Consider the following 27,309-nt stretch of genomic DNA (forward strand, 5'->3'; position numbering starts at 1 on the left):
TTTTTATGTTAGTATGATAAACAGAGATCATGAGTAAAATGACGTGTGTTTGATGAGTGAAACTAAAATGTGATGTTATACTGGAAAATACAAGCCCTCATAGACATAAACGTGAAAACAAATAAACCGTACAAGAATATGTTTAGTAATATTATTGATTTTACAGTATTTCGTTGAGCATAAGAGACTTATTACTAACACCTTTAAAAAATAAATAAAATAAAAACCTTTTGAATGCTGTATTTTGTCAGTTGCATTTATGGACTACTGAAAGTTAACAGGGAACTTCCTCTGTATCTGTTTAGCAATCAAATAACTGACGAATTATGAGCCCCTTACTGACACTCCTTTACTGACATTAACAAGAAGCATATTTTTCCAGTGACACCGACATACAATTCACTTTCTGCACGTCATTGTGTTTCCTAAGCTGAGCTACATGGTTACACACAATAGTAAATGATAAGATCACAACCCTGCCACCTTGAAGAGTATATTTTTGGCCTTCTAAAACAAGTCTTGACGTATCCTAGTGAAACGGAGCACTAATGAGGTGGATCTTGAACAAAACCAAAGTCTATCATTTGTCCCAATAAAGCAGCTCAGCAGAGTACAGATGCTCCTCAGTACCGATGAATGGCTAGAAACGCCCCTACTTTTTAGAGTTAAGAGAGATAAGCGGGAAAGTGTCATTTGCTGGGATTCGAACTCAAATCAATTGAAGCATATTGTGGTGAAACTGTAGATTACGTAATCACAGAATCTTTACGTTTAAGTTTTGCCTTGAAGGAAATGTAGGTACAGATGTAATCACAACATTCGCAAGCAAGATCGTAAACCAGAAATAAAAAAATTAAAAACAACCTTACCATACTATAAGTCGTACGCTAATAAAAGAGAGAAACAAGAATTGTGGAGAATCAAATAATTTATTATTTAATAATTAAGTGAATAGCATGTAATCAGAACCATAAACACAACATATAGCTAAAACACAAACACACTTAACATTTTAATACTAATTATTAGTCCAACATCTGGGTAAAATACCATTTACTCTCTAGTGAAAATTGTCATGGATTGATAACCCAGAAAAGATCTCCCATGGTGTTTGAACTTCCTGACAGGCTCAACAAAAGAAACAATGAAGCAGTCTCTGGCATCTTTTGATTTGGTGCCTCGTGAGAAAGCTGAAATGAAATGTTGATCTCTCAGTAGGAATCTCAGCTGAAAGTCTTTGCTACACATCTGCGAAATTCAATATTAGATTTTGCAATGCAGTATTGTACTGTACTAAGGGAGTGATTCTGCCTTTCCGTTTCATGTCCAACCTTTGTGCATCAAAATCTTGTTTTCCTGTTGGAGCCGATAGATCGTTTCATTTTCAAATTTTCCAGCATGAACGCCGATCTCAAATGAAGTCAATGTTTGTTCAAAATAATGATGCCAGATTCCATCACTCGTAGCTCCAAACCCAAACACACTCACCTGTAAGAGAGAGTTATCAATGCATTAATAGTTTGTGAAATTGGAAAGAAAAGCTCATTTTTCTCTCTTTCTCTGAATAATGATATAAGCCTAATTAGGGCTGTGCAAAAAAATCGAATGCGATTTTCATGCGCATCTCATCAGTAAATGCGCTCCTGTAATTATCTCTAGCACGTGCGTTCATATCAGGGTTGCCAGGCTTTAACAAACAAATCCTGGCCAGTTGCTTCTCAAAACTAGTCCAAAACTAGCCCAAGCGCGTTTCCAGGAGGTTCCCCGAGAAAACATTTCTTCCCCGGGTTAAAATATATACGTTTTTGGAAGGGTTGCCTTGGTAAAATTCGCATTTTAGGGGCAAAATATCACGTTAAAAGTTTTGTTGCTTCGACCCACGGACATGAAAAACAGCCGCTGACTTGGCAACTCTGGTTCAGGTGGAGGGGCATTAACTAAACAGAGCTGTAGTCTACCGACAACTAACACAAAATCGACAAAGAATCGCCTGAGATTTAAAATCGATTTTGTGCAGATTGTCAGTGAACTACGGCTCTGTGTAGTAAATGCCAACCAGTGTTGCCAAGTCTGTGGTTGTTTTTCATGTCTGTGTGTAGCAGGGTGGTTGAATCCACTGTAGGGAATGTCATCCACCTGTGCTTAGTTTAGTAACCCCTCCTCCTTATTTGGTTTGAGATATATAAAGGACATGTTATGGCCACTTGGCATGCGTCCTTGTATTTCCCTCGTGACGTCATCCGTGGTCGCCACAGGCTTGGATTGTGGATTTTTTTTTCCTTCCCGCTGTTTTGTGCTGGCTGCCCACTCTTCACCGGTATGTATAGTTTTGTTTATAACAAGTAATTGACTGCGACTCGGCTATTTATGATTGGTTTTGTCCTCAGTGGCATTGATAGCACGTCACTCATATGGTCTGACTGAGCCGCTATATTGAATATGGTGTGCAACTACGAAGCGGTTTGCGTGCAGGATCATCCCGTGGTATGTAGGATTATAGTTTGCGTATTTGTAATGTTTTCTTTTCCTGTTTTAATATAGTTTCCTTATGCTCTGCAGGGCTCTCCTGCATAACTGAGTCTTTTTGGGCTAATTAGTGGGAAGTGAGCATCAACACTGAACCGTGATCGCGACTGCGTCGCTGTTTTGCCTCGACCTTTATCACGATAGCAACCCAGCGGTTGATTCACGTTGCTATCGGGGTGTAGTGCATGGTTTCGAGGGCAGGCTGAACGTCTCCCCGGGCCGCCGCATATGGAATTCCCTTGGTCTAACTTGGAATCAGCATCTCGTGTCTACCGTGTGGTTGTTTGATTATTTGGTTTTCCTTGGTTTACGTTCAGTCCGTGCCTCATCTCTGAGCACTGTAAACCGGAGTGAACTTGGTTTATTTCAAACTGTTAACCTGTTTTTGTTACATTGTGCTATTTTGTTTGTGCTAAGTGGTTTAATTTCTTGAATTATTTGATTTATTTTGTGACATTGTTTTTTTTGTTTTACTTATTTGGGGGTATTGTACTTTATAAACGTTTGTTATTTTTGTTTTATTTATTTCTTTGAGTTTCTGTCAGATTGTAGTTATCAGTTTGTGTTTTCTTCTTTTTTTTTCTCTGTTATAGGAGCTGGGTCTCTGGGGGGCGAAGGCGAGGCTGCCATTTGTGTGGTGTGTTCACGTTATAGTGCTGTGTGCCTGCTGCCATCTAACTTTCACGTGTGCATTTGGGTATTTGTAGTGGACTATTGTGGGGGGGGGTTCGTTCTACAATTTGGCAGCCGACCCGGACCCCCAGCTACCGCTCCTGTTGGCCATTTGGTTTTCTTTAATGGGAATTGATTTATTGTGTGTGTGTAGATGCAGATTGATGGTGTGCCTTCCTGTTTATTATATGGCCAATGTAGAGTTTTCACTTGGAAGTTTTTAGCTATTTATTGGTCAATATTGACAAACATAATAAACTTTTTTTTTATATTATTCATGTCTCCTCACCCACTCATTCAAGACGAACCTGTGTGCCCTTAGGGCTGTTATTTCCCCAGTGGTCTGGGGTGGCGTAGTCGACCATACATTGTCATACATATGCATATTTTGTGTTAAGAGTGTGGGAAAACACCCTTACGACCTCCTTTGCTTTTGTACCGCCACGTTACATGTGGGTCGAAGCATGCAACAATACCAATAACGTGATATTTAGCCCCTAAAACGCGAATTTTACCAAGACAACTCTGCCAAAAAACGTACGGGAAGCAATTTTTATCGGTGAACATCCTGGAACCTGGCAACCCTGATCTGAACACATGTGCTGGAGATGTACTTCTAATTACAGGAGCACCTTTACTGATGAGATGCGCATGAAAATCGCACAGTTCTATATTATATATATATATATATATATATATATATATATATATATATAGGTGCGGCCTCAATGACAGTACCAGAGGCTACACAGTTTGAGACTCTGTACAAGAGTTTTACCTCGTCACAGATGTGAAGAGCGAATATCAGTGTTAAGAAACCAGTGGATGGATATAAGCCTTGCCCTCCTGTCCAGTTATCATAGACATATCTTATGAATCCTGGGTGGAGGATCATCACCTGAAGACAAATGACAGAAATAAATCAGGACATTAACAAATTTCTATTATCATGTCTTGAGTCTTCAGTATCAAGATTTCAATCAGATAATTATTAGTAAACCATACAAATGAAAACAAAAATCAACCTTGTTATTTGATTGATTTCATAAGGAGGAGGTTATGAGTTATTCACCTTGTCCTTATTTGCATTGATTGTAGATGGCACGTTGGTGTATGTTCTGTAACAGAATATGTAGGAGTTATCAACAAACAAAAGTTGTGCGTCTAATTCTTATTGTGATATGTTTTTAGAGCACAAAATGCTCTTCTAGCAACACCATTCTCTGTTTAATATAACTATGATGTGCCATATAGGATACACAAAGCTAAATATTTAACAAAACTACATATACCAAAACTTTTATTCAAAATAACTTGCAAATTAGGCACATGTCCCCGACCCAGATTCCACTCCACAACAGATGTTTGATCATGCTTCTTTCCCAACAGGGAGGTGGCAAAACTTCATTAAAGGGTTAGGTCACCCAAAAATGTAATTTAGGCTCTGCTTTACTCAACCCGAAGTATACTAGATGTATATGACTTGAATCCAGTTGGAGATACATTAAAAATAATCTTTGACCTTTCAAGCTGTTTAATGCCACTCAGTGGGTGTTGAAGTGCATCAGTCCAAAAGACATGAAATAAAAATCTCCCATCTACATATAAAAAAACCCCTCATCCTCACTCCGGAGGGTGAACAAAGGCCTCCTGTAGTGAGTCGATGCATTTTTGTAAGAAAAATATCCATATTGAAAATGCAATAATCATTGAATCTAGCTTGCGCTCATAGTTGTAAACGAAGCAGTTCCAGGAACATTTCATATGAGGTCAGCATCGTGCATGCGCCGCTCAGAAGTGATGCACGCGGAAACACAGCAGAGAGATCAAAACAAAACAACGGTCACTAAATAGAAGTATAAAACGGAGATTTGTAAAGAAGAATGTCAGAGGATTTCAATATAAGCCAAGAGGAGGTTTTCCTTTGCTAAGTAAGGAAACTTTTCTTCTTTTGATCCGATTAACAAACGCTGGTTTTTACGAGACTCACCAGTGCAACTGGTACTGCCTAGTTTACAACAGTGAACGCAAGCTAGATTCAAGCGATTACGTTTTTAATATTTTATTTTATATGTATATAAGCAATGCAACACCTGCTGACTGCAGTTATAGAGATCGAAGGATCAAATAGTATTTTTATATAACTGACTGGATTCGTCTGAAAGAAGAAAATCATAAGCATCTCGTGGGTTAGTAAAACACAGCCTAATTTTCATTTTTGGGTGAACTAACCCTTTGACAAACAGACCACAGCTGTTTTGACAGGAGCAACTTCATTTACATTAAGGGAAGTAAATGTAACAGTATAAAAGTTTTGAGCTTAGGATGTTCTAGGTTGATTCTGACTCCATTGAACCCCAAGATACCATGTGTACTTTGTCATTGCTGTGCTGCAATAATCTTCATCAAAATCTTTGACGTCCTAGAACATTCAGGAGCAATTACACATTATTGATTTTATGTAACTTCTGTATTTTTCATTAGCCTACTTAAAGCCAAAGTTGTGTTTAAGCATAAGAGAGTCAAACAAATAGGACCACATACAACTTATAAAACAACTATTTCTTAGTTTGTCCTTATTTGATGTTTATAGAGGTTTCAAAAACCAAAACAATAAAACAATGAAGTTAAGGGAATGCGTCGGTATTGACATTCTGGCAGTTTCGCACCCTTTACCAATAGGTAATTGTAGTTGAATATGTAAAAAAAAAAAAAATTCATAAAACTGATCAGAGATCAGGTAAAACCCATACAGACATTAGTCCATGGGGTTTACAGAAATTATCGGCCCCAAGTGGCAAGCCAATTATAATCATTGAAACAGCTATGAGGTAACAAAGCCTCATTTACTGGAATCACATGACTTTGGCACTTTGATACACTTTCCAAATCACTGATATCGAAACAAATGGTTCAACAATCAGTGACTCGAAAGCATCCAGTTCTCAGTTTCTTGTTGCTTGGTGTTTTACTTCAATTCTTTGTATTCTTAGTGTTTTGTATGTTTTTATTTAACTACTTATAAATTTATTATAAATGATAAATAAATCTAATAATTTATTATTCTGTCAGATAGTATACAGTCTTGCGTTTATAAATGCATGGTTAATTCTCACTGTGTGATGTTTTTAGTGGTGAAGGCACTGATGAGCCACTGAATGTCCAGAATCTTAAAGGGAAGAAGCACTAGATGGGTGGAGTTGTCTAAGTCCATGGCGCTCTCGGGATACACAATCCGGTGAGTCGTCTTTGACCCTACATCCTTCTCATAACCTTCTGTCGGGCCTTTATTCATCCTAAGAGAAAAACACTTTGAGGTATGCATGATTTCAATGAAAAGCCTTTAAGGCATCTTTTGAAAAATGGTTTAATATCTTATCGACATCTGGAATCAACTAATCTAACATAGGCATACTAATGCTTCATTATTCTCTAAACTCTTATTAACTTAAAGTTGAAGAGTGAACGGCAATCTTAAAAGCAACCGAAAACAGTTAAATATTACCTCATTAACTTACCTTATGACAAAGTCATGGAAATCTATGAGAGGCCCATACTTTGATCCCAGCAGGTTCCCAGAGTTGCCCACCACAGCACAGGTTCTGCAGCGGTCTGGACCGGTGTCTGAGTAGTGCTCTTTATCAGGGAAGAGAGGAAACAACTGATCCACCACCTCTGTGTAGTTGCCGGCATTTGATTGTAGCTCCTGTATGACATTATTAAATCAGTTAGCATCAGGATTGAAGTATAATATAATATTAATAGAAGTGTACCATTTCAAGACGTTTACAGTGCCTTATAAGTTGTCAATGTTTTTATCTCCGTAATGAGGTTTTTAGTGAAAAGTCAAATAACACATGCTTGTTTACCCTAGCCACATCTTTCTATGTTGGGATTGAACATCAAATTAGAATAGTTTCTTGGTTATCATCTACCCATAAATACCAGTCATATTTACATAAGAAATTGTAACATATTCAAATGTCTATGAATAGGTACAATTGGTATTCAAATGTTAAAAATAAAGATTAGGGGTCAGTGGGATTTTTTAAAAAGAAAATTCAGCGATGAAGCATTAAATTGATCAAAAGTTACAGTAAAACATTTATTTTAAATAGAAATCATTAATAGCATAATAAATGTCTTCTGAATATTCTATTTATCGAAAAAAAAAAAAGTGCGTTTTCAAAAATTATAATACCAGTATTGTAATAGGATAGGATTTACCAATATTTTTTCACTATATTTTGGATCAAATAAATACAGCCTTGGAGAGCACATTAAAGCTACAAAACCAAGTAAAATAAGGTAAGTAAGGGCAATATAATTATTTTGCAGTAATCTCTCTTACCATCCACCACCTGGAGACGTTTGCACGTAACACACTGTTGGTGCGGTTGAGCAGGACTGGAATGTTGGGATCGTATCGCTTACTGAACCAGTTACTATTTCTTCGGTCTGTCACACAAATACTGCACTCACACTGAACTTTCTTGGAGATGAAACTGTGAGAACCGTAGGTGAAAACCAACAGAGAGTTTTCAAAGTATAGAAGTAACAAGATGGTAGTGGAGCTCAGGAGTGCAGTAATGTAGCGCTGATGTCGCAGTTGTAAAACCACCATCCTTACTTCAGTGTTGTTGGAGGTTTTTGTTGTAATATAATGGATCTACAGAGGGAAAGAGAGTGAGAGAGAGTGGTTTATATGGAGATGCTGAAGTGACATCATATAGTAACAGCTATGAATGCAATGTGCATCACTGCACTATCAAATATATTACAATATTGTGACTTCGCAATACAGCATACCCTGCTGAATAAAATACAAATAGAAACCATCACAGAATTTGTAATTGTTTTACTGGTTATAATGGGAGTTGTACTAGTCTTATTGGTTTTAATTTCTTTTCTTTTTATTGGTGCTTGTTAAAATCCTAATAGAATAGGTCCCAAAACACACTACAGGAAACCAGTGGTTAATGGTTGATAGTTTTTCAATGTTTGTAATTGTATTTGTAGTAGAAGTCATGGTTTCTATTGTTTTTGTTTTTTGAGCAAAGACACAATCTTAAGCGTAAAGTATTGAGTGCAAAGGGATAGTCCATCCATTTATTTGAACTGAATACAATTTTGAAACTGAAAAATGGCACAACAGCTAAAGGGAGTTTTAAAATGGATTTTGTTTTAAGATGATGTGACCCTGAAGCAAAAACCAGCCATAAGTTGCTATATTTAGCCAACAAGGCATTGTATGGGTCAATAGTATGAAAAAAAAAAAACCACACAAAGTACTATGAAAGTCAAGTGTGACCAGGTCCCTGTATAATTCAATAATTTAGTTTCTTATTTGGAATGGAATAAAGAGAAATTAAAAGAGGATTTGTTTATTCGTTTTATGAGATTTCGGATCAATATCTCATGTTTCATCTGTGGTTTACAAATCGGTTTATAGTCGTGATGTTTCATTCCGCCACTGAAACATCCCTTGCATCTGATTGGTCAAATCGAATCGCCCTGCCTTCAGTACGAGTTTTTAATTCTGTCAGAATAAGAGGTGGTATGATCAAGTGCTGTGCTGAATATTGTCATTTAAACTATTGTCTGAAACCTCCACTCACTGTTAACTGTGCATAACATTTGAAGCAGGAATATGTTGCTGGGCACATATCTTTTGCTTCTGACAATTGCAAGCGGCCCCTTTAATGTGAGCTATACAGTAAGTCTACAGATCAGGTGTGTTCAAGCTTGCGGTATTTGATGTAATTCACCAATTGGTCTGCGCAGCGCCGCTTCAAGTCGAACACATATTTCTAGGCTACAACATTGAATGGTATTCCCTATTGATAAAAGCAGTGCAAGTTCCGTCTTTCTGTATAAAAGTGCAAATACTAAATTGGTTGATGTTTCTTTGATGCTTCATTATTATTTTTATTAGGGCTGTAACGGTACACAAAAATCACCGGTTCGGTACGTACTTCTGTTTTAAAGTCACGGTTCGGTTAATTTTCGGTACAGTAAGGGAAAGAAATGCAAACATTAAACTGCAGGTTGTTTATTACTATAAACTTTTTTTTAACAATTGGTTTACACTTTTTGTAAATACTTTTTAATAAAATATAAAACGGCCGGTGACACACTGGCATATTGCACCTGTCAAACATAGTCTATTTTGCCGTTGGTGTCCTTTATCAGTAGGCTTTATATTTATGCTCAACATGAAGTATAGATATGGTTGTCGTGAAGACAAGATCCTGGTCTGTCGGCGGTCTCCCTCTATGTTACCTACAGTAGCAGCAGCGCGCCAGAACGCGGAGACTTCCGCCACTTAATATGTTCGTTTGGAAACACGAAAATGTACCCGTGTTCCGCATACAAAATTTTGCATTCGGTACACACGTGCACCGTACCGAAAGCCCTGTAACGAAACGGTCCGGTACGAATACACGTACCGTTACACCCCTACTTTTTATATAAAACATTACTATTAAATTGTTATCATGAGAGTAATTGACTCAGACCTTCAGACTGATCTGACTCTTGTTATCTTAACTGGTGGGAGGGACTTTTTTGGTTTCCCCCAAAAATCCTACTGACTTTGCATTAAAGGCAGTAATTCTTAATGCTGTCCACTGGAGGGGGCAACAGGATAAGAAATTTCATTCTTTTCTCTACGTTTACATCAGTTTAAATGACAAATTAGTTAATTAATTTAATTTGTACTGACAGGAATAGACCAGATTCAATTTCAAGCTGTAAAACTACTTACAACTCACTATACGGGCTCTCTCAAGCAAGCCTATCTCAATTTGTTGACAAACTTTCTACACTGCTGAAAATCCAGTATAAATCAGCAGGAATTACATGCTGGTCCAGAGTATTTTAGGCAAGTGCAAAAAATAGTTGTCTGTATGCAAGCAGGGAGTTTGGGGACAAGCATTGTTTTTACTGCATATTTCCATTTTTAACATTAATGATGCAGAAGCCCTACTAGAGTAAAACATGATTCATTGTAATATTACAATTTTGTACAGTAACTTGTAATCGCCTTCTCAATGTTATCGGAGATTTGGAATCAAATTGTAAAAATTCTAACCAGTGAAACATTTAAATTTACATTTATTCATTTAGCAGACGCTTTTATCCAAAGCGACTTACAGATGAGGACAGTGGAAGCAATCAAAAACAACAAAAAGAGCAATGATATATAAGTGCTATAACAAGTCTCAGTTAGGTTAACACAGTACACCTAGCATGGGATTTTAAATATAATATAAAGAAAACAGATAGAATAAAAAAAAGAATAGAGCAAGCTAGTGTTAGAGGTATTTACACACACACACACACACACACACACACACACACACACACACAATTGCATAATTAAAAGAAAATAGAATATAAAAAGATTAGAAAGTTAGTTAGATTTGTTTAAAGAATAGAATTAGAATAGTGAGTGTTAAAGTTAGAGGGTCAAATAAAGATGTGTTTTAAGCCAATTCTTGAAGATGGCTAAGGACTCAGCTGCTCGGATTGAGTTGGGGAGGTCATTCCACCAGGAGGGAACATTTAATTTAAAAGTCCATAAAAGTGACTTTGTGCTTCTTTGGGATGGCACAATCAAGCGACGTTCACTTGCAGAACGCAAGCTTGTAGGGGGCACATAAGTCTGGAGTAACAAATTTAGGAAAATGGATGCAGAGCCAGTGGTAGTTTTGTAGGCAAACATCAATGCCTTGAATGTTATACGAGCAGCTATTGGAAGCCTGTGCAAATTGATAAACAGAGGTGTGACATGTATTCTTTTTGGCTCATTAAAAATAAACCTTGCTGCCGTGTTCTGAATTAATTGTAAAGGTTTGATAGAATTGGCTGGAAGACCTGCCAAGAGGGCATTGCAATAGTCCAGCCTGGACAGAACAAGAGCTTGAACAAGGAGTTGTGCAGCATGTTCTGAAATAAAGGGCTTGATCTTCTTGATGTTGAATAAAGCAAATCTGCAGGATTGGACAGTTTTAGCAAAGTGGTCTGAGAAAGTCAGCTGATCATCAATCATAACTCCAAGGCTTCTAGCTGTTTTTGAAGGAGTTATGGTTGATGTGCCTAACTTGATGGTGAAATTGTGATGAAACGATGGGTTTGCTGGAATCACAAGCAGTTCTGTCTTGGCAAGGTTGAGTTGAAGGTGATGGTCCATCATCCAGGAAGAAATGTCTGTTAGACAAGCTGAGATGCTAATATATACCGTCAAATCATCAGGATGGAATGAGAGGTAGAGTTGAGTGTCATCAGCATAGCAGTGGTATGAAAAGCCATGTTTCTGAATGACAGAACCTAATGATGCCATGTAGACAGAGAAGAGAAGTGGTCCAAGAACTGAGCCCTGAGGCACCCCAGTAGTTAGACGTTGTTACTTGGACACCTCACCTCTCCAAGATACTTTGAATGACCTATCTGATAGGTAAGACTCAAACCATTTGTGTGGTTCCTGAGATGCCTTTTGACAGTAGGGTTGATAGGAGGATCTGGTGGTTAACCGTGTCAAAAGCAGCGGACAGATCAAGCAGGATAAGTACTGAAGATTTGGATTCCGCTCTTGCCAGTCTTAGAGCTTCAACAACTGAGAGCAAGGCAGTCTCAGTTGAATGTCCACTTCTGAAGCCAGATTGGTTGCTGCCAAGGAGGTTGTTGTGTTTGAGAAATGTAGAGACTTGGTTGAACACCGCTCGTTCAAGTGTTTTTGCAATTAAAGGAAGAAGGGAAACTGGTCTGTAGTTCTCTAAAAGAGATGGATTGAGGTTGGGTTTTTTAAGTAGTGGAGTTATACGTGCTTGTCTAAATGATGAGGGAAAAACACCAGTGTGGAGGGATGTGTTGATGATGTGAGTGAGTGCAGGTACAACTGCAAGAGAAATGGCTTGAAGGAGATGAGATGGAATAGGATCAAGCGGGCAAGTTGTAGGGTGATTAGAAAGGATGAGTTTTGAGACTTCTGCCTCAGAGAGTGAAGAGAAGGATGTAAATGAGTAAGTTTGTTGGCGATATGAGCTTGACTGATTGTGGCGTGGAAAATTGTGCACTAATGTGTTTAATTTTATTAATGAAAAACGTTGCAAAGTCGTCAGCTATTAGAGATGAAGCAGGAGGGGGGGGAGGAGGACAAAGAAGTGAGGAAAATGTTCTAAAAAGCATGCGAGAGTTAGACGAATTGTTAATTTTGTTATGGTAGTATGTCATTTTAGCAGTGGAGACATTAGCAAAGAAAGAAGATAGGAGTGACGGATACATATTAAGGTCAGTAGTATTTCTGGATTTGCTCCACACCCTTTCAGCAGCTCTAAGCTTAGAACGTGTTCGCGTAGAACATCAGATAACCAAGGGGCAGAAGGGGTATTACGGGTAGAGCAGTGTCGTGTATAAATAAGGTCCAGTAGGTTGCCTGATTTGTGAGTAGCAGTAGTTGACACTCGGTTGAGATCAAAAGAGGCAAGCAGAGTGTGGAAATCAGCATACAGAGGTTTATCTAGATGGATGTTGAAATCTCCAAGAATAACTATGGGAGTACCATCCTCAGAAAAGGTTGAGAGCAACATCTAATTCATCCAAAAAGTTACCCAGTGGTCCCGGGGGTCGATAGACAACTACAAAATGTATTTTAAAAGGTTATGTAACAGTAACTGAATGAGATTCAAAGGAGCTGTTGATACCCAAAGATGGTAAATAATTAAATTTCCAATCATTAGAGATGATCAGACCAGTACCTCCACCTCTTCCAGTCAAACGGGGGAGTGGGAAAATGAGAAATTGTCGCGACCGCTGCCGCAGCATACTTATCTTTTTTTAAACCCGACAAAACGGAAATTGAATTCAGCAGAACATACTTTACTGTTTATCAAAACAATGCGCACAACAATGACAACATATGCGATAGAGTACGAGACCAAACGCAGCACGTCTCAACACAGTAAACAAACAAGTGTTTCCTAGCAACGACAACTGCCCCAAACACTAATGAGACAAGAAATAAATACACTTAAGATCTGCTTTTAACTCCCGCTGATTTAACTGCTTCTTACAAAGGGTATTTCTTTACACTCTCTTGGCTGGTACGAGACCAAACGCAGCACGTCTCAACACATTTTAAAAGACTTGTGCTATTGCAAAAAAAAAACAGGTCTTGATGATGAGAGTTCAGAATCAAAATTAGCTGAACTCGTCAAATTCCAGTTGTCAGTCACGGATTCAAAAAAATTGTTCAAAAAGGTACGTCATTGCAGTCAGAAGCATGAACCACTGTAGACAATAATGATAGCATGCACTTTCAACAATTGCTGAAGTAGAAATAATTCATCCAAAGGCAAGGGCCAAGTGTCTAAATCACCATAATGGGGACCTTAAACAGGCCATATGAAGAAAAAAAAAGGCAATTTTTTTTATAATAATTTAAACATGATGATGTTTTTGAGTAGTTTGAGCATCCTACTTTATTTTAAGATATTGTTTATTCATACAAGGGAGTTTACAAAGTTCATCTACCCTAATTAAACACACCTGAACCAGCTATAAGCTAGATCTTCAGGATCACTAGACATGTCTTAGGCAAGGCAGTTGGAACCAGTCCTGCAAGCACCCCAGCACCTCACATTTTGTATGTCTCCCTATACCTGCCACACCCATTTCAGATCACATGCAACATCCAACTGTGCAAATCCGTTTATAGATTTAACACCCAGTCCTGAACCTATAGGTGCATGTTCCGAGTTCAGCTCCAACACATTTGCCTGGACATTTACAGTGATCCTGAAGACCTTGCTGATAGCTGGTTCAGGTGTGTTTAATAAGGGCAGCTGAACTTTGCGGGATATCGGCCCTTCAGGAGCGGAGTTTGAAAACGTACAATTTTCTCTCCGTTTTGGCCTTCCGTCCACACTGAGACAGCGTTTTAAGTCATCGAAAACATAGCTTTTGGAAAACACTCTCCAAAGCGGATAAGTTTGAAAATGCCGTCTTCGCGTTGTAGTGTGGACTGTAAAAACGGAGGATTTTGAAAATGATGACGCAAATTTAGTCATGTGACAGATATTTTACTGGTACTGATTCAGAACTAAAGGTTAAAGGTTTTGCTAAAGCTCAAGAGATTGAAGAATATGAGAAATTTAAACGTCTTAAATAATTATCTTGCTCTATCAGTGCAGTGTCAAATGAAACTTAAGTTAGTTTATACATTTGAAAATATATAGTGATAGAAACTCAATTATGTAAGGTCAGTTTTTTTTTTTTAAATAGTGCAGTCTTTTGATACTACAGCTGTATACATTAATATTTATTTTAAATAAATGATTTATAATAACTGTTAAACTAAAATTGTTTGTGTGTAAAAGAAAAATAATAATATTAAATCACAACATTTATATAAATTATAAAAATGACTCAGTAATTATAATTAAAGCCAGACTTTTTTTTTTTTTTTTAGCATTAGTGACCTTTAATTTGGAGCAAGATAAACTGGAGTGACTTTGTGTCAGATATGTGTCACTTCCAGTGTTGTGCCTGAACGCGTTCATTGAACGATAGTTCATGAACTCGTTCATATTTTGGGCAAACGTGAACTGAACGTGCTGTATTAATGCCTGATGAACGTTACTGTGAACTCGTTCATTCTGGTGTCTGTGAACGGCACGCTCTCTCAGGTTAACTTCGTTCAAAAGGGTGCCAGATTACTATAGAGCCTTCCAGGCGAAAACCCGGCTAAAACACACCGTAAACGAGTCTTAATATGTAGCGGAAAAACACCCAATGTGGCAACACCAGCCACCAGTGTCGCACCGCCGTCCGCCGCATGCGTGAAGCGTCATCAAAAAAAAAAAAAAAACAGCAAACGACAGCAGCATGTAGCAAGAAGGCGTATGATCATTTAAAAGAATTTTATGATGTTTATGACAAGGTCGGTGAGAATGGGAGACAAAGCATTAAAGCAACAATGGGGAAATGCTGTCCCCTCGATGCTAATGTAAACCCTGGTTGGATAAGGATTCAAAATTGGATATGAAGATGAAATCTGACGCATAGCTTCATTTGTTAAAACTGATAAAATAATTGCGGTCTGTGATTCTATATGGGCTGTGGCAATAATTTTGAAAAATAATAGCTCACAAGGTATGGAAAAAAAGAACTATGAACTAGTTCATTTTTGGAACTGTGAACTTTAGTTCAAAATTTTGTAATTTGAACTATGAACTGAACTAGTTCATTTTAAAATTTGTGAATTGAACTTTGAACTAGTTCATGTAGAAAGTGAACTTTCCCAACACTGGTCACTTCTCTCACATCTGATCCACCTTCAGTTTGAGAGCTCTAACCCAGAACATAACCTGCCCCGGAGCAGGTTAGCTGTGGAGTGTGAGTTATTATGGCAATGAATGATGCTAAAAACCACTTACGTGGTACCTAAAACCCAGGATATATGCAAACTAACAGAAATTTACCTGGCTAACCAGCTAATCTAGCTTCATGGTATTGGCCCCTGGACGCATGTGTGAATAGGGAGTAATTTTCGTAAATCAAATTTCCTGTCAGAAAAAAACTACATGAGACCGTCTCATGTCTGTTCCGTGTGTATCATATGCGGTTAACTTTTGAGAATTTACGTATGCGCAGAAACCGAATTTGGCGTTTTTGTGGATAAGGCACTTTTGGAAAACGCTAGTGTGGATGGAGAGCATTTTAAAATGAAAAAGCCGTTTTCAAATGTATCCGGATTAAGCCTAACATTAGCTCTTCACATTAACGATTAAAACGAACCCTGGTGCTATTGAGGTCTTGCCGCCAGCCAATCGCTGCACTGCTGATCGTGGTTTCGAGAACTGATACAGAGACCCTTTTAAACCAAACCATGAACCAGCAATTATCTCAGGGGGCTTTCACACTGGCAGTTTAGTGAGGAACAGGGCACGTTTCCCATGAAAAAAGATCAAATGAATCGAACCAAGTGTGAATGCATTCCTTCTGTTTGGCAAAAATAAAAGCTGGTACTGAAGGCCGAGTGAGTTGACCAATCAGATGAAAGGGGCGTTTTAGCACCGCCCACGTGTGCGAATGAAACCTCACAACTAAATCTCGTGTTTGTGAAACTAAACGGAAAAACTAATACCCGAGCCATCTTTTAGTTCCTATCATCATTTGTGTAGAAGAAAGTAAGTCAAATAGGTTTGTAAAGACATGAGGCGAGTAAACGATGTCAACACTTTAATTTTGGGGTTTAAAAAAATCATTTTAAGCAAACCTAGGCTAATTGCAGTGCCACTCTTAACGTTAAATTTTTATTCCGTGAGTATCAAGACGTTAAACATGCTGTTCATATACCTCCAATTCAAAACAACTATTATAGAAATTAAATTGATTATATAGCTCGTCTAGTAGTAGCCTATGAAACCAAATAAATTTCATTTTTTAAATTATTCTAAAAAAATGCGGATACAACTCTTAGAAAAACAACCCACACCATTTATTGATGCACCCATCTATAGTGTCCTATTAAGTACGTGTTATAGGTCCAATGTAGGGTGACCATATGTGCCGTTCATACGGGAGACTTCCTGGCCAGGATTTTTATATTGCCTAAAACAACCTGAAAACAACCAAAGTAGTTTGACCAATAATATGAAGAATATTCGACCAATAGTGGCGCGTGAGAAGTTGAGAGCTACAGATCATTACCAAAGTACCGCGAGAGCAATTCGAAAGCCTTGCTCTTCCTTCTATAGCTCTCGTGAATGTCACACAAAGATCGATCTCCAAAGTGCAAACAGCCAAAAACTGAGTATTTTAGGCAATATACAAGTCCTGCCGCTGCCAAAGGGCACGTCCCGTAAAAATGGCTCGTATTGTCACCCTAGTCCAATGAGACTGTTTGAAACAACACACACAAACAATTTCCTAATAAAATTCCTCAGTAGCTCATACTGACTTACTTTGGAAAGATCCTTGTAACGTCAGATGTATTTCACAGACTCCTCGACATATTGGCGCTGCGTCGAAGCTTGGTTTATTAGACCGATCAATGCGGAAGACTGCTGAAGATGTGTATGGCTACCGTTACCTGAGCTTTATTTATGGTTGGTTTAGCAGTAAGGAGGGGTTTGTATGTGACTGCCTCCCTCCGATAAATGCCAGGTGTTCTGACGCACAATGCTGCCTATCAGATTACGCTACCAACACTCTACTGTTAGTTCAGGTTTGGGATAGGTGTTTATGAAGCACTTTTCGCTATCGAATTATGCGACCATCTGTTTTAATGGGAGTTAGCCAATTCTGGTAGTCTAGATCTCGTGGTTTCATTAGGGCACATGACATAACATAATGCATTATAAATTACAATTTGCGTAATTCAGCCCACTTATAACGATGACTGGAATTGAGAACCGCATCACCATATATATATACGCACACGCACACACACACACACACACACGGTGAAGCGGTTCTCAATTCCAGCCCTCGTTAACCCCTGTTCTGACCGCACATGTTTTACGTCTCTCTTATTTGTTTTATTCGACCGTAGCCAAGTGCCCTGCGAAGTGAACATCAAAGGCTTCCGCCATGTTTCCAGTTTGAAGCGAACGTATGTGTTTCTTTCAAATTGCATCGAAGTGTGCGAGACGTGAATTAAAAAAGTAAGCTATTTATTTACCGAAGTATGATCTCAACGTATGCAGACGTTGGAATTGAGAACCGTTGATGTAGAAGTGGCTAAATTCAGCTGGAAAACCGCGGACTTGGCAACTCTAATCACCAGTTGGAGTGTTTCAGCGTGAAAACATTCCAGATGCAATGGACGCATCATTTGCATTGATGGGAAATTATGAAAATAATGATAAAATAAGAATACAATGTACTGCATAAATAGGGGGGGAATCTGTATTACCTCAGCTATTTAGAAATTTGCTCTGCATTGTGATGTGGTGGTTAGAGTAAATTTAACAGACCAATTGTTTGGTGTTTTAATAATAATAATAATAATGAATATTCTATTATGACCATTCCATACCTCAATATTCCCCTTGATGAGCCTGTTTCCACAAAAAGCGACCTCAAAGAACCTCACAATGCCAAAATCCATTGAAGAGCTGAAATTGCTAAAACTTTAATCACAGACTTGTTCAAATGCAAAGATGATGTCATGACCATAACACCTAGAGAGTTGATGTTAATGAGGATAGTTCACCCATTCAATTGATAAATTAACAGCTAGTTAAAGATGTAAAGGGAACTGAACTACTATTGTATTAATTAAAAATAAACTGACATTAGGAATCAATCTCTTGCTCTCCTTATGTTTTTATATGCATGTTAACAGCAGCAGCAAATGAAGACTGAGGCCAGGACGTGGTTTTCCAAAAAAAACTTTTTACTTCGATTTCAGTTTAATAAGAAATAATTGAAGTCACATAAATCACTGTTTACACAACTCGCTTATATTACTGCTCATTTATATCACATTCCTCACTTACATTACACTGCTGACTTAAATTACTCATTTATATTACACTGCTCCCTATTATTCATATGCATCTTTGCTCTTTCGTGTTTTTTTCACCTTCTCCAAGAGATGATGCATTTCGGTGACACCTGTAGTTGTCCATGCAATGTCCGTCATGCTCTCGCGATGGAACAAAATTCAGGTGTAAATTAGCAGAATAAAGCGTCAGCTACTACAGCTACGCAGCCTATTAGCCTTTTTCTCTGTTCATACCACTTCCTCGAAAATACGTGTTTATACGACTTCCCGCCCTTTGTAGATTGTTTGATGTTTAAATTTGGTCTTGGTTGTCCTAATTCTTTAATTGCCAATTTATCCTTATTGCTACAACGAATGAATGGTATTTCTTTCAGTGACACGATAGAATTAATCTACGCTGAGGTAACGTTCGCCGTGATGTTTATCAAGTTCAGCTGACAACTGAATTTGCATAGCTGTCCCCGTCTCTCTGTGTTTTTTTTCCACATTTGATAAAGATATTAAAGTAGTTTTTAATTTTTTCCTTGTTAAAATTAAAAATAGTTTTTAGGATGTCACTGTTCCCACCAGTAGTTGCACAAGTTAAGGTTACGCACGATGACGAAAGCACGTTAGGGCGAGCCCTCCCGGAACTCCTGAGATTGCATTGCGGCTGCAGTGAGTAACCCCAGAGTGCAGTCTGGACGATGAGGCGGGGCGACACTTCTAGGCGGAGCGACACGTGTCGCCCCGCCCATATTTGTCTTCCCCGCCTTTGACATTTTGCTCCGAGCCAGCAGGGGGCAGTTTGCGTTGAAATAAACAGAACGGTGGCAACTGCAGCAGCAGAGTAATAACGCTATTCCACGTTGATTGCATGAGGTGAGTAAAAGTGGTTGTGTAAATATCTTATAATATTAAATGCGATGTTCGATCATTTATTTATCCATTGTACGTTCAATTTGAATAATTAATTGTTAATAATTGTTATAAATTGCTCATTTTATTGTTCTTTGTGGATTGTAACAGTACACTCTGTACATGGCTTTAGTTCTTAGGTTTGATTTTACAGAGGTATGCCATTACATTTGTCAAGTTATTTGAACAGACATGCATGATTATTGTGTGTATATTATTATTATTATTATTTTTCAGGATGACATGATTCACTCGGCATATGTATGTAGCTGTTTGAATGTTGCTACATGAAACATTACTCTGTACTATATCTAGCAATATACCTACCTCTTGACATTTGTTCTTTTAGAGCTCAACCACGGAGGGGAGGAACTTCACCATTCAAAAGACAGTGTCTTCAGGCAGAGTCCAGCAAAGCAGGTTATTTGTGCACATACATTCATTAAGAACTAATCATTACATGTGTGTACATGCAGAGGTATTTTAGTTATTACAGCTACATGGTTGTTCAGATATGAAATTGGGATGTACAAGTACAAGTACTATATTGGTTATGTACAAGTACTATATTGGTCAACACCATGGATTATTTCACATATAGCTATCAGTTAACATCAGCATCAAAGACATTTAAAAACATTTCATCTTAATTCATTTTCAGACAGCAGCGAGTGTTTTAAATAACTTCTGTTTGCGATCTAATGTGGATTTTGTTCACCATATAAGACAGAAATATTTATATTCAATGTAAAAGATCTTCATGTGGATCATGCATACAAATACATACAAATATCTCACTGGATTATTACAAATAATGGCAAAATGAATGTGTGGAAATGTAAACTAATATATCCTATTGACACACTACAGCAATATAAATAATTGGCTTAAAACTATTTTTTTCAATGTGAAAATACTAACATGCCTAATACTTCTGCACAGTACTGTATATATTAACATTTTATTAGTGGTATTATAAAAGAATGAGTATGCAGTTGTGACAACAATCTATAGAGTTTGTTTAAAGCAAGGTTTACTGTAGTCAGTGTTTATATAATGTTTAATAACCTTTATATACATGTATAAATAAACCTATGTAATTTTTTGATTCAACAGCTTCCCCTGTCTTTAATAATAATAATCTTTATTAGATTATTAGATTAAATGTACCCACTAAAAAACAACAACAACACTTGTTTTAGCTTGCAGTGCCTGGCAGAAACAGTAAAAACTACGAAAAACTTTAGGGCACTTTAATTCTAATGAGTAGATCAGACAATGTATTATTTTACTGTTTAAAATACAAGATATAAGTATGCATAATGAAAATTTAAATTAGCATGATCTGAATATGGGCATTCAATTAAATGTATTTAGTTTTAGGGACTTATTGTGGGGGATTTGTTAGTAATAATAGTAATAACAAATAGTAATAATAGTTTGTTAATAATAAGTTTTGTTATTGTTGTATTTGTTACAGGTACCATTTCTCCTTTACCATTATTTCTACATTCATATTTGTATGACACACTGTTATCCATGTTTTCAAACATTCATTGTCTACCAAGTTCAATTTACAATGCATTATCCAAGCTGTACACAAATCTTTCACATTTTAATTATTATGATGACGTGAGAGATAGTCTTTAGTGCTTATAATGGTTTTGCTATCCTTGTGTAAGGGAATTTATGATGTGATTTAGACCTGCGACAGCCATAATGGGGTACCTGAGTCATGAGAGGATAAAACTCTTATCTTAAAGATATAGCACCATATTAAATAAATAAAGACAGTCTAAAAGCACACCAAACACTGTGCATATAGCATATAGTGCATGTTAACAGCATAGTGTACAGTGTTCATCACCTTCATCATCATCACCTCCTGCTAGCTGATGGCCATTTACAAAAGGAATACCTCTCCAATGTCAAACTCTATTAAAATTCTATAAGTTCCAATGCAAAGAGCACAGTATTACATTTGCTACCATTTTCAAGGAATAAGGCAGATTAACAAAACTATGCACGTTATTTATAGTCAAAATACATCCTGAAGCATGCCTAAAAAAATAAGCACATTAAAAAATCAAGACAAAAAGAAATCCTTTTTTCCCCCTTGATTCAACTGCTTCCCCTGGAAATCCTCAGGGAAGTTATTTTGTCAGCGGGTGACTCTGCATATTTGACACTTTCTCTGGTTTGCAGATGGTTTAGGGACGTGGTCACTCAAGAAGTTTTCCGGAATGCGGCACACTTTGCCTGGCTAGACAGTAAGATTTCCCCCTGTTTAATGCTCATTCTCCAATTGAACTTTGTAGTATGAGGCTGTTAAACTTTTTATTATTATTATTATTATCTTTCCTGTATTTTGTCTTTACACTATAAGTTGTGGCCAACTGGAAGAATTGTCCTCCTGTCTACCGGAACGAGTTCAGATGGATGTACAACATCAGGGAATGCTTGCAGTGCAGAGCCCTTTTCAAGTTTAACCCACCAGGGTACAGGGAAGAGGCCGGCGTGGTGATCTTCTGGGCTGTTGTTTACACAGGATTTTGTTCCAAGGACTGTTTTTTTTTTTTTTTTTTTTTGCGGCATGAAACACATTTGTGTGTTCATTGAAGGGAAATAGAGAATGAACTGAGATCAACTGGTTTAATGTATTAATTGATGTCATTTAAAGTTAAACTTTGCAGTGTATAATGTTTTAATAAAAAAGCTATGGCAAACACGTGCATGACAACAGGTTTCAGTCATTTACATCAGTCTATCATTCTTTAAGGTTTCTCATATTTGATGGTAACATCATTTGCTATGCATTGCTCATAATGAATTCTTAATTTAGTTGTGACAATTCGGTGTAATTTTTCAATTACCAATGATTTTGATAAACAATGAAGTGTTTAAAGGGGTGATTAAATGTATTATGTTTTTATATAGAAGCGGGTAACTAAATAAATTCAGGATTAATGAGGTTTTCAGTAGTGCAGTTTAGAAAACAAATAACAGAAAGTGACGAGTGTTTTTGGGCAAGTTCTTTAGAACCTGTATAGTTCCTTCCTTGCAAAAAGTAACCATGGATTTATTGTAGTAAAAATATTTGTTGGCATATTAATTACCATGAGCTGTAATTATAAAAACACCATAGTTTTTGTAGCAGAACCATGGTAAATTTTCGTAGGGGCTAAGGGAATGTTCAGTTTGTTATTGGTGACGTTCAGAGACTGGTGACAATTTGTTACACACACATACATATATGTATGTATATATATATATATATATATATATCATTTGAATATATAAATCAAGGTACTCCATTACTATCTACATAACCATACTTCACATTATATTGCCGTGTCATTTTCAAAAACCAGCGAGTAATGCCGAGGTAGCGTCTACAGCCGTTGAGGGAGTAATTGTAAATTAGACCATTTATTTCTGTTCTGTTCGTCGTAATCCAAAACTCTTTGCATTTATACGGGATGTTGTAGAAACGCAACAATAAATGCAAAAACACAACATTTATATTCGCTTTTTAATTTATATTAAAAGTGTATTCATCTGAGTGTCTACTTCCGCATTCCAATCCTGCTCACAGCGTCATAATTCTCTATACCAATAAGCTGTAAAATCGTCACTCATCTGTACACCAATAAGCTCATCTTAATCATAAACCAATAACCGCTGAGGTGGGCGGGGCGACACGTGTCGCTCCGCCCCAACGTGTCGCCCCGCCCCATCGTCCAGACTGCACTCTGGGCTCCAGAGTGCAGTCTGGATGATGGGGCGGGGCGACACGTTATATAAATTATAAAGCGAATATAAATGTTGTGTTTTTGCATTTATTGTTGCATTTCCACAACATCCTGTATAAATACAAAGAGTTTTGGATTACGCCTCTTCCCTGTACCCTGGTGGGTTAAACTTGAAAAGGGCTCTGCACTGCAAGCATTCCCTGATGCTGTACATCCGTCTGAACTCGTTCCGGTAGACAGGAGGACAATTCTTCCAGTTGGCCACAACTTACAGTGTAAAGACAAAATACAGGAAAGATAATAATAATCATAAAAAAAGTTAACAGTCTCGTACTACAAAATTCATGTGGAGAATGAGCATTAAACGGGGAAATCTTACTGTCTAGCCAGGCAAAGTGTGCCGCTTTGCGGAAAACTTCTTGAGTGAACACATCCCTAAACCATCTGCAAACCAGAGAAAGTGTCAAATATGCAGTCACCCGCTGACAAAATAACTTCACTGAGGATTTCCAGGGGAAGCTGTTGAATCAAAAACATACATAGGTTAATTTATAAAAGTATATAAAAGTTATTAAACATTATATAAACACTGACTACAGACAACCTTGCTTTAAACAAACTCTATAGATTGTTGTTACAACTGCATACTCATTCTTTTATAATACCACTAATAAAATGTTAATATATACAGTACTGTGCAGAAGTACTAGGCATGTTAGTATTTTCACATTGAAAAAAATAGTTTTAAGCCAATTATTTATATCTTTTGCTGTAGTGTGTCAGTAGGATATATTAGTTTACATTTCCACACATTCATTTTGTCATTAATTGTAATAATCCAGTGAGATCCACATGAAGATCTTTTACATTGAATATAAATATTTCTGTCTTATATGGTGAACAAAATCCACATTAGATCGCAAACAGAAGTTATTTAAAACACTCGCTGCTGTCTGAAAATGAATTAAGCTGAAATGTTTTTAAATGTCTTTGATGCTGATGTTAACTGATAGCTATATATGAAATAAATCCACGGTGTTGACCAATATAGTACTTGTACATAATCGCAATTTCATATCTGAACAACCATGTAGCTGTAATAACTAAAATACCTCTGCATGTACACACATGTAATTTTTTTTTTTATTTAACCAGGGGATCTCATTGATATTTAAAACCTATTTTCCAAGAGAGACCTGGCAATGATTAGTGTAATGTAATGTAATGATTAGTTCTTAATGAATGTATGTGCACAAATAACCTGCTTTGCTGGACTCTGCCTGAAGACGTTGTCTTTTGAATGGTGAAGTTCCTCCCCTCAGTGGTTGAGCTCTAAAAGAACAAATGTCAAGAGGTAGGTATATTGCTAGATATAGTACAGAGTAATGTTTCGTGTAGCAACATTCAAACAGCTACATACATTTGCGGAGTGAAGCTGTCCAGGAGAACAGAAAACCACCACCTCCTTATCATGTCATCCTGAATAATAATAATAATAATAATATACACACAATAACACAATATAATCATGCATGTCTGTTCAAATAACTTGACAAATGTAATGGCATACCTCTGTAAAATCAAACCGAAGAACTACAGCCATGTACAGAGTGTACTGTTAAAATCCACAAAGAACAATAAAATTAGCAATTTATAACAATTATTAACAATAATTATTCAAATTGAACGTACCATGGATAAATAAATGATCGAACATCGCATTTAATATTATAAGATATTTACACAACCACTTTTACTCACCTCATGCAATCAACGTGGAATAGCGTTATTACTCTGCTGCTGCAGTTGCCACCGTTCTGTTTATTTCAACGCAAACTGCCCCCTGCTGGCTCGGAGCAAAATGCCAAAGGCGGTGTGTCACGTGTCGCTCCGCCTCGAAGCGTCGCCCCGCCCCATCGTCCAGACTGCACTCTGGGAAAAAGGGGCGGTACTACACAGAACGCGACTCGACGCTGATTTGACTACTTAGAGGCAGCAAAAACAGTCTAGCGTAACACTGTGGTTGAATGTAAAAGGAAAAAATCCCTCCCTTTCCTTTGATGGTGCGTCGCCCAATCGCCCTAATGGAGAAACCGCCATTTTTGACGCATGCCGCGTCCAAACCGCACAACAAATACAAAATAGAAGTCCAAAAATCATGTAAATTTCAAAACACCCTGTGCAGACTCCCAATCATATTTCACATTACTATATTCATGCTAGGAGGCCAGAAATAGATGATGAGAGGTTAATCCTCCACGATGTGGAGTTTAACTGCAGGAGTTGTAGGAGTGGAATAAACAATTAAACAGGAAAGCACATTAACATTCAGCCAACCATGTTAGAACACACAAAAATCAAGAAAAACACTAGTGTTGGACAAGCAAATCACGTGGTCTCGCGAATCCTACCGCTGCGCTTCTGATCCGCTTCTGGAGTGAGTTGGCACCGCGTGGAGGATGCAACAAAACCTCATCGGAGCCGTAACGCGCCGCTTGACACAAGCCGTGGAAATCGGGCTTATAGAAAAGTCATGCATTTCATGGGGATATATGGAGATAATTGTTTTTTATATTTAAGTTGTTTTGAATTGCAAATGTATCTTTGTATGAAAACAACAAAACAACATTGTTTTTGTTTTAAAAATAGAAGTAAATTATAGCACTCTTCGCAAAAGCCTGTAATTATAAAACAAGGAAGTTGATCTCAGGTTTCAGTTTATCTTAAATGAAATCATGTCTTTTTGTTTCCCAGTGGTGATTGTTTCCTTAATGTTACAAAAAGCAAGGCAACAAACAGCTTTCACAAATATTTATTATTCATGTTCAGAAAGTTCCTGCTCCTCTAAATTTGTTCCCCTTTTAGTAATTTTTTTTTACATAATCAGTTTTTTTTTAATGTGATTTGTCAGATAAAATTACTGTTGAAATGTAACATTCCTAAAATAAAATAAAAATAATTAATCAGAGGATCCAGTCAAGTGGCAGATAAAATTCAGTTGAAGAGATGGAAAGATTAAACCCAATCATAGTCTCAAGGAGCATTCTGTAGCGGTTTATTATATCATGTCAATCATCACTGTTAAAGTATATAAAACAGGTTATTTTTCGAACACAACTTGTCCACACAAGTTATAATTTTTTATGCTGGTCTAAGTTTATATAAAGGTTTGTTATATCACCATGCCAAACCTTCAACAGGATGGTTTTGAGGTAGATTTATAAGTCTAACAGTCTTTGCTTAGTTGACAACTGTGTCTTAAAAGTTAACATGCCAAAAGCTAAGTTTGAGAAGACCCAATATCTCAAATGGCATTAAGATATCTTTAATACTTTTTGAATTAGAGATATACCATCGTCGGTGAAGAAAAATAAAATGTGGAAAGGGTCTTTTACTGTTTTTTGAATAATCACCATTGGCATATAATGCAACAAAAGACTACTAAAATCACCAGATTTAGTTCACAGACCTGCCAGCCTTTGAGTAACAATATGATTCTGTCATTTCTGACATCATTTGACACCCCTCTAAGTTTGCCCCAAATCTCAGGTGAAAACCATTGTGTCATTGTGATTCACTCAGTAAATATCCATGACGTTTAAGTGTAACAGGGCAGAGAGAGTGAGTATAGATGAAATATATCTCTGATAATTAAGTCCTTAAACAATAACAGGATTGTTCTTATCTTAGCTGTTTGCTTGATTGTGAAACATCCTGTTTCTTGGTGGAGTTCATTGTTAAGACATGATGAGTGATGAAGGAATGATTTTTCAATCATCAAAAATTGCCTCAATCAAATTGAACTGAACAGTGTCATCATATGGCATTTTTAGGGAGGCAGACGTTCATTAAGGTAAGAAACGTGGGGATCGGTATTTACCTTTAAATCTCTCAAATAGCAAAGCCCTTCATACAATGTCCAGTGCAGCAAATAAAATTAAATATAGT

The 27,309-nt window shown here is 37.2% G+C and overlaps 1 protein-coding gene and 2 long non-coding RNA genes across 4 annotated transcripts; 1 reads left to right on the forward strand and 2 right to left on the reverse strand.

Moving 5' to 3' along the window:
* Nucleotides 1-922: 922 nt before the first annotated feature.
* Nucleotides 923-17,268, reverse strand: LOC132145077 (CMP-N-acetylneuraminate-beta-galactosamide-alpha-2,3-sialyltransferase 1-like). Of its 2 annotated transcripts, none has more exons than XM_059555792.1 (7): nucleotides 17,151-17,268; nucleotides 7,550-7,853; nucleotides 6,717-6,904; nucleotides 6,315-6,494; nucleotides 4,271-4,316; nucleotides 3,977-4,096; nucleotides 923-1,488 (listed from the first exon to the last, which is right to left on the reverse strand). In XM_059555792.1, exons 1-7 carry the CDS (start codon nucleotides 17,153-17,155, stop codon nucleotides 1,321-1,323), a joined length of 1,011 nt encoding a protein of 336 aa, XP_059411775.1. In that variant the 5' UTR covers nucleotides 17,156-17,268; the 3' UTR covers nucleotides 923-1,320. The 2 variants fall into 2 exon arrangements, with proteins under 2 accessions (XP_059411775.1, XP_059411776.1); XM_059555793.1 differs by having other exon boundaries at nucleotides 7,550-7,867; nucleotides 17,166-17,267.
* A 4,474-nt stretch (nucleotides 17,269-21,742) lies between these two features.
* Nucleotides 21,743-22,349, forward strand: LOC132144635 (uncharacterized). Its single transcript, XR_009434371.1, has 2 exons — nucleotides 21,743-21,879; nucleotides 21,996-22,349. It is a non-coding gene; the product is annotated as an uncharacterized LOC132144635 (long non-coding RNA).
* Nucleotides 22,350-23,488: 1,139 nt separating this feature from the next.
* On the reverse strand, nucleotides 23,489-25,229 carry LOC132144636 (uncharacterized). The gene is made up of 4 exons (XR_009434372.1): nucleotides 24,782-25,229; nucleotides 24,623-24,693; nucleotides 23,741-23,880; nucleotides 23,489-23,628 (listed from the first exon to the last, which is right to left on the reverse strand). It is a non-coding gene; the product is annotated as an uncharacterized LOC132144636 (long non-coding RNA).
* Nucleotides 25,230-27,309: the final 2,080 nt, after the last annotated feature.

Source organism: Carassius carassius, chromosome 8 (genome assembly GCF_963082965.1).
Source record: "Carassius carassius chromosome 8, fCarCar2.1, whole genome shotgun sequence".
Lineage (NCBI taxonomy): Eukaryota > Metazoa > Chordata > Actinopteri > Cypriniformes > Cyprinidae > Carassius > Carassius carassius.